General features: G+C 41.5%; 1 protein-coding gene across 1 annotated transcript; it reads left to right on the forward strand.

Annotated features, from left to right (window-relative positions):
- Positions 1-4,562: 4,562 nt before the first annotated feature.
- Positions 4,563-5,972, forward strand: chst2b (carbohydrate (N-acetylglucosamine-6-O) sulfotransferase 2b; the record flags this gene model as incomplete). Its single annotated transcript, XM_080547803.1, has 1 exon — positions 4,563-5,972. One exon carries the CDS (start codon positions 4,563-4,565, stop codon positions 5,970-5,972), a length of 1,410 nt encoding a protein of 469 aa, XP_080403929.1.
- Positions 5,973-8,495: the final 2,523 nt, after the last annotated feature.

The following is an 8,495-nucleotide window of genomic DNA, read 5'->3' on the forward strand; positions in this document are numbered from 1 at the left end:
ATAGAACCTTATCATTCTAAACGGAGATAGAACCTTCTCATTCTAAACGGAGATAGAACCTTCTCATTCTAAACGGAGATAGAACCTTATCATTCTGAACGGAGATAGAACCTTCTCATTCTAAACGGAGATAGAACCTTATCATTCTGAACGGAGATAGAACCTTATCATTCTAAACGGAGATAGATCTTATCATTCTAAACGGAGATAGAACCTTATCATTCTAAACGGAGATAGAACCTTCTCATTCTAAACGGAGATAGAACCTTATCATTCTAACGTCACGTTATTGCACAACACGGCTGGACACTATTTTGGACCATCATTGTGGATGTTTACCTTTGATAGTTTATTATGAATTGAATACCAATTGGCTGTACCGTTAGATAAGCTTATAAAACAACAGGGATTATTTCTCATTTGATTGGACTGTTGAAGAGCAGGCTGCTTGGCTTGTGAGGGCGCATAGGACTATAATAAGACCAACACATTACAAGCCTGCCAAATGAAATTGCTGCTCTAAAGGATTTCATATTGACATGAATAAAATAGGCTAATACTACCTTGTTTGCATACATCATTTGACGGCAGTGTAGTGCAGTGTCTACAGTGTAGATTAATGTAACTATACTCCAAACCGTAAACAAAATAATTGACACCACACCATTTACTGAACAAAGAGATTTTAATCAATTACAGTAACATATGATTTGACATGAGCCCATGGACTCAATATCAACATGCTGGACATACCAAAGACATCTACAGTGTAGGCTATAGCTATATATAGTTAGGTCCATATATATTTGGATTATATTTTGAGTTTTTGTTATTTTAGCTGTTTACCAAAACATATTCAAGTTACAATTATATATGGGCTTAAAGTGAAGACTCAGCTTTAATTTGAGGGTATTCACATCCGTATTGGTGGAAGGGCTTCGCAACTACAGCTCTTTAATAGGCTACGTGGCACCCTCTTTTTCAAGTGACTAAAAATAATTGGCAATTGACTCAAAAGCTGTTTCATGGAGTGGGCTATTCCCATGTGTGGGCTATTCCTTCGTTATTTCTTTATCAATTAAGCAGGTAAAAGCTCTGAGTTGATTCCAAGTGTGGCATTTGCACTTGGAAGCTGTTGCTGTGAATGCACAACATGTTGTCAATGGAGCTCTCAATGCAAGTTTAACAGACCATCCTTATAGGCTGCAAAAACAAAAACAAAATCGCCCAGAGAGATAGTGGGAACATTAGTGGTCAAATCAACAGTTTGGTACATTCTAAGAAAAAAAGAACGCACTGGTGAGCTCGGCACCACAAAAAGGTCTGGACAACTACGTAAGACAACTGTGGTGGATGATTGCAGGATCTTTTTACATCGTAAATAAATGTCGTAGGCAGGCCTATATAATTATCGAAGTCTACCAGAGTTCATCTCGCATTTCCCCCGTTGATGTGACGAACTGAAAGCGGCAAGTAACAGGCACTTAACGTTACATGTTGTAAGGCTGATCTGTGCATGATAGTGCTGCATTTTGACATAATTATTCTTATCGCATTTCCCCCCGTTGAGCTGTATAGCGGCACTTATTACAGTGAAGTGCTCTTATGACACGTAACTCCTCCTACAGTCCCGGGTCGCTCCGGGTCTGTTGTGTATAATGGAGAAGCGTTTCTGAAAGTACGGCACGGGTAGGATACAAATGCCGCCCGGTTCGGGTCGGGTCAGCCCGGTAGTGGAAAAGCGCCAATAGAGAGAAGACTTCACGAGAGCAAATAGCCTACAGAGCGTTCTAAATCTAAATAATTCTGGAACAGCATTCTTTGGACAGATGGAACTAAGATCAACCTGTACCCGATTAATGGTAAGAAAGGTATGCTGTGTGATGGCAGGGGCATGCATGGCTTCCAATGGCACTGGGTCAACTGAAGACAGCTGCAGTAAAGGCCTGGCAAAGCATCACAAAGGAGGAAACCCAACTGGAAACCCAATTTACATTTACATTTACATGTTTGGCATTTAGCAGACGCCTTATTCCAAAGCGACTTACAATCAACACATTTGAATATTAAGCAAGTGAATCATCAATCCACCAGTCGTAGCAGGAAGAGTAATCCAGCTCAGGCCCGGGCCATTGATAGAAGGAAAAACCTTCTCCTATCACCTTCTTCTAAACCCAAACTTTTTTTTTTTTTTTACACTGGAGAAACAGAGAAACAGTACAAAGGGGCAATAGAAGTTTTTAGGGACACAGTAGAGGGGAAAAGCGGGTGTCTTCAGGAGACGCAGTGGTGAGGGGCAGAAGATGTCTCAGGAGGAGCAGTTAAGGTGTAACCTGAAGAGATGGGTGATGTCAATTTGGTGATGTCCAATTTGGTGATGTCCATGAGAAAGGATTCTCGACAAAGTATTACAAATTAACATTTTATTTACAATTATCTTAATTTGTCCAATTACATTTGAGCCCCTGAAAATAGGGGACTGTGTATACAAATGGTTGCAATTCCTAAACGTTTCATACAATATTTTTGTTCAACCCCTTGAATTAAAGCTGAAAGTCTGCACTACTACAATTGTATCTCGATTGTTTCATTTCAAATCCATCGTGGTGGCGTACAAAGCCAAAATTATGGAATTTGTGTCACTGTCCAAATATTTCAGGACCCGTATAATATACACGATTGATCTGAATGCATCTCGTTTGCACCTGTATACAGTTAGGTCCTGAAGTATTTGGACAGTGACACAAATTCCATAATTTGGAACAATGAGCCTGGAGTGCAAGGAATGTCATTTCATAATTTATGAATTAGGTTGTCAGGCCAACAGTCAGGTCATTCGTAGGAGTGAGAGATAACTTTAACTCCAGTAGATGGCAGTCTTTGCAAAGCAACAACACTTCTACAAAAGCAACAATAGCCTATTGGGATAGGCCTGCAGAAATGTAAATAACGCATTCATTATGACCAAATCCTTCCAAGAAAAGAGTGAATGGAATTCAAACTTAACAACAGTCAAATTCAGTGTCAAACACGGCAGTTACACCTTTTGTCTTAATCTGTAATCTTAGTAGCCTACAATTGGAAAGGGGGCGCTTAATTGATTTCATAGACATGCCGTGGTACCTCCGTTTAATTTGTGTAATACCACTTGAACTGGCTGTGGACAATATTTGAAGAGATTATTTTTTAGTCTGTTTGGCATTTGGGTAAAAAAACAAAAAAACAAATCCATCTGTCAAATGTCTGATTGGTGATTCCAATTTGCCAAGTGAGAGGAGAGGGTTGTCAGGTCCCGTGCTGACCGTGGTTCACTTCATATCATTCATATCCTTCAACCAGGGAGTCATTTGTTCCGTTATAGATTTGAAGTAACCTTTTGACTCTGGGCAAAACAAATGCCTTTAATGGGAGCTATAGATTACTTGCTTGTGTACCCCATGTAAGGAGGACAGACAGACATGATCTTGATGGTTTTTTAACAACATAGGCCTACATTGAATCACTTTTCAGTTTTTTGGGGGGGAATAATAACTGGATTAAAAAAGAATAGTCAAGGATAATAAGGCCTACAGCTAAAAGCAATGGGAGTATTGTTGCACTTCATTAACAATGACTGTATCGAGTAGGCTTACTACAATTGGCCTATACTACACAAATATATCTCAAGAAACTGCAGTTTGATGTTAAGTTAAACTGAATAAACCAATGCATGCAGCAAAACCATCTCTCATCTCATGTTCTTACATCAGCATCATTCTCCCACTGTGTCTACCATTGCTGTGCAATGTTCTTTTCAATATGGGCGTTTCCAGAGAGGCGCGTCAAAATGATCGACGTGCCCTTGGGGCCAACCCCTGCACCCCTTACCCCACGTCTTCTCTCACGCAACCAATCACAACCGGAGGAAGGAGGGTCTTTGTTTCCTTGTACAGTCTGATTGAATCAGTCCAGTTTCAATTAGTTCCAGACAACGGAACGTCACGAAGAACCACGGAACAATCTTTGGACGATAGACACAGACACTGCACTTGTGGATGTACCCGGCGATGTTTTTGCGCTATTTGTAGCATTAGGTTATGCAACAAATGTATCCAGTTGAGATGGGCTCGCGCGATTAAGACACATTTCTCTGTCTGTCTGTGTGTTGGACGTTCCTCCCAGCCTCCAGATCTGGACTGCGCAGAGATGCCTGCTCCTCTGTGATCAAGCCAAGGAGGGCGTCAGTGATTGCGGGTGAACGGGTTTTCCTTTTTGTTTGGATGGCATCTGCAATTTGCATGAATGCACTTTAATGCATGTCAATGCATAGGTTGCATTTAACACGGCCTTCCTCTTTCATGTGAAAAAGCATTGCGCAGTGCAGTAAAAAACGGGTGATCGCCTATTTTGTGATCAGCCTATTGAGTCTGTTGGGGTCTGATTTTTAGTATTACCTAATCGGTTTACCATTCGATTTGCTTGCTTGCTACCCATCTACAGCCATCGATATTCTATCCATCAGTGTTTGTGTATTGTAAATGTAAGCAGAGCAGTGGTGAGAGCCCCCCTCTCCTAGGTTACAGATGAGAGGCAAACAATCATATCATCAACAACTGAAGTTGACAGCACCTTGGGAGAAGGATGCTGGCTACGGGAGGAACAAGCTCAAAACCTATAGTAGGAACCACACCAAGATAATAGCCCAGCCCGGCTTAGTGATGAAAGTTCTACGCAGGAAGAGGATTGTGTTGTTTATTGCCTATTTCCTACTGTTGGTCCTCACCATGCTGAACTTGGCCAACTACAAATGGACTAAAGAGCCCCAGCAGTGCAACCACCAGATGAGGAGCACGACTTACCAGAGCAGATCTGACATCCGCTTCCTGTACAGACCCTCTTCTCTGGCCAAAAAGAGACAGTTAGTCTATGTTTTGACTACCTGGAGGTCGGGTTCCTCCTTTTTCGGAGAGTTGTTTAACCAAAATCCTGAAGTGTTCTTTTTGTACGAGCCCATGTGGCACATCTGGCAAAAGCTGTACCCAGGTGACGCCGTGTCTTTGCAGGGGGCCGCCAGGGACATGCTCAGCTCCTTGTACCGGTGTGATCTCTCGGTGTTTCAACTGTACAACAGCCCCGGGGGTAAGAACTTCACGTCCCTGGGCCTCTTCGGGGCCACCCTTAACAAAGTGGTGTGCTCCTACCCCCTCTGCTCCGCCTATAGGAAAGAGGTGGTGGGGATGGTGGATGACAAGTTGTGTAAAAAGTGCCCTCCTCAAAGCCTTAGATTACTGGAGGAGGAGTGCCTCAAATACAGCACTATAGTCATCAAAGGGGTGCGCATTTTGGACGTTAACGTTCTAGCACCACTCATGGAGGACCCCTCCTTGGACTTAAAAGTGATCCACCTGGTCAGAGACCCCAGGGCTGTGGCCAACTCCAGGATCAAGTCCAGACACGGGTTGATAAGGGAGAACTTACAGGTGGTCCGGAGCAGGGACCCCAAATTGCGTCGAATACCTTTCGTGGACCCCAACCACAAAGCCAACAAAAAGGACGGCTCTGACTACCACTCTATCGGAGCCATGGAGGTGATATGTGACCGGACCTCCAGGACTTTGAGGACTGCCTTAAACCCGCCCAGTTGGCTCAAAGGAAAGTACATGGCTGTGCGTTACGAGGATCTGGTTGAAAACCCTGTCAAGACCTTACGGAACATTTACCAATTTACTAATCTAACCGGCAACCATGACATTGAGACGTTTGCTCTGAACATGACTAGCGGTTCTAGTTCATCCTCCAAGCCATTCATAGTCTCGTCCAGGAACGCCACACAAGCAGCAAGTGCATGGAGAACAGTTCTGAGTATTCAACAGATCAAGCAAGTGGAGGATTACTGCCATCATTCCATGGCCGTGCTGGGGTACGAGCGTGTGAGAACAGCCGGAGAGGCGAAAGACTTGACTAAATCTTTACTGACTGTCTCCAAACTGTGACAAAGTTTCCACCAAAGACAGTGAATTTAATGTTGCATTTTGCATCGAGTGCTGTTTTCTGTTAATCATGGAATACAAAGCTTTACTTTGAATCAGTGTTTTTGAGGAATTCCACTGGCCACTTTTTGGGAATGTATCTGTTTCTTTTGATTTGAGTTGGGATGGAGGTGGTGTTTTGACAGGACCACTACTTTTGTATCTGGACAACTGGATGTGTTTGACTACGCAAAGGCCTATGAACAATGACTTGAATATGAACCTGCAACTACTGCAACTACGGAAAATAACTGTATAATTCATGTATCTTGTTATGATAACACTTCAAAGTGGATGTTTTTGGGGTTATTTTGAATGTTTCGAATACCTGAGAAAATGTTTTGGGTTTTCCAGTATCCATATTGTCTGTAAAAAGTGAAAATAGTGGATGAAAAAACAAAAACAATAATTCATAAAAAAAGAAAAAAAGCTTAACGCTTGAGCAGGTTATGTTTTTTTGTGCTTATCGGATTGACTCAGAGACAATCATTAAACTGGTCTGGAACAACTAAGATGAGCTAGCAGGAAGCCTCTTTGGTGTACAGTTACATTAGATATGTTATGTTGATAACAGCAGAGGAAGATTGCAGAATAGTCCACTGAGACAGAGCAACTTGAGACAGTAAGGGTTTCTCAATGTCAGTGTAAGAGTCTGTCATTTTACATGTTTACAATTGCTTTTTCTTTAAGCAAATAGGGAATTTGGTCAAACTGCCTTGAAAGATTATCACATAAAAAAGGTTAAGTCAGTGCAGTTTTAGACTATTTATTGAAGAAGAAGAAAAAAACCATTGAAAAACAATTTTTGTTTTCATTAAAAAGTTCACCAATGCTAACAGTTTGACCCATGTTTGATATGTCTGTGCTCCACGGTGGAATGGAGGACCTGAACCTAGATATGAACCTGTCTGTAGGACCAAGCCCACTATCCTAAGCCCACTGGTACTGGATCTCTTTCAGTGTCACCCTGTTCATGTGCTGTCACAGAGATACAGTGTATTTGTCAATGCTACCTACCTAGTTTGACTGGTCCAAGGTACTGGCAATGTTGCTACAATGAAACCGTGCAAATACAATGCAAATACAATCATTAACAAACAGTGTATTTGTCATTGCTAGATAGTTTGACTGGTCCAAGGTAGTTTACTGGCAATGTTGCTACAATGAAACCTTGCAAATACAATCATTAACAAATGGATATTAGGAATTTGAAAATGATATAAACATTGTTTTCCTCATAAAGGTAGAGAAGGGAAAGGTTAGGAATTGGACATTTCTCTTTGTGTATTATGAGTCAAACACTGTCATCGTTACACATGTAACTGTGTTAACATTTAGAACATATCCCAAAATGTGAGAATCAGCTTGTTTGAGAGCACATAGGCAATGTCTTTGTCCAAGCATTGAGTTTGCTTCATAATAATAATAATAATAATAATAATAATAATAATAATAATAATAATAATAATAGCCCTTTACTGGTTATTAGTTTAGGGAGTCTCCCACATGGAGCACAATTGTTGTCATCTCTGACCATCAATATATGGCACGAAATAAACATTGTACTTAAAACGTGAAAGGTTTGAATAGAACAGCATGCCATATGCACCCCTGCCTCCTTGAGGTAACCTTCGATAGGCACTTACTTCAAGGACAACACTCTTAATATGAGAAAAACAATATCTAACCTCAGAGAGGCCCAGCCTTCAGTACATTGGATTTACAGGAGAATGGGGCACAGGGACTTATGCCATAATGTCCATGGTCCACACACAGGGTTAGGGTTGGGGTTATACAGACTCTGAAATAAATAGGATTCAGTGTAAACCTCAATCACAAATAGTCTCCTCAACAATGCTAGCCTAATAAAATTAAGTATTCTTATGCAACATTAAATGATAAGTAAGAAGGGGTTGAGCGGGCTGATAAATTCAGTTGAATACTGAATTTGAATGAGTAAAAGGCGAAAAGGAGAAAATAGAAATGTTTGACAAGGAGTAGAGGACGCGCTAGGCGAGGAGGTGGCAGGAAAAAGAACATTTCTGCTGATTAAAAAAAAAGAGAAGAGTGTCCTTAAAGGGGGGAGTCATAAAGAGCAAGGAGCTAGCTGCCCTGTGTTGTTTTCTTTTGCATATGACACCGCTGCATGTGTTGTTGATGTAAGAGGCCATGTGACCTTCTGAGAGGGCTGCAGTCTCTGGCCCTCTGCTCCGCCCTCTCAGAGGCCAAAGCCCCCATGTGACCCCAATACCACTGGGGAAGCTGGGATAGCTAGAGGGTCCCCTCCTCCACAGACATAATAATAATAATAATAATAATAATACATTAGACTTATATAGCGCTTTTCTAGACACTCAAAGACGCTTTACAAACTGAAAAGATTGAGTAGTAATAATAAAAAGAAACAAAAAGGTAAATAGAAGAAAGTATAGGGGGCCTTATTAAGGTAGTGCTGGGGACACATGGGAAGGGGAGGGGGAGAGGGTT

The sequence above is a fragment of the Nansenia antarctica genome (assembly GCF_963989245.1).
Source record: "Nansenia antarctica genome assembly, chromosome: 17".
NCBI classification, from domain to species: domain Eukaryota; kingdom Metazoa; phylum Chordata; class Actinopteri; order Argentiniformes; family Microstomatidae; genus Nansenia; species Nansenia antarctica.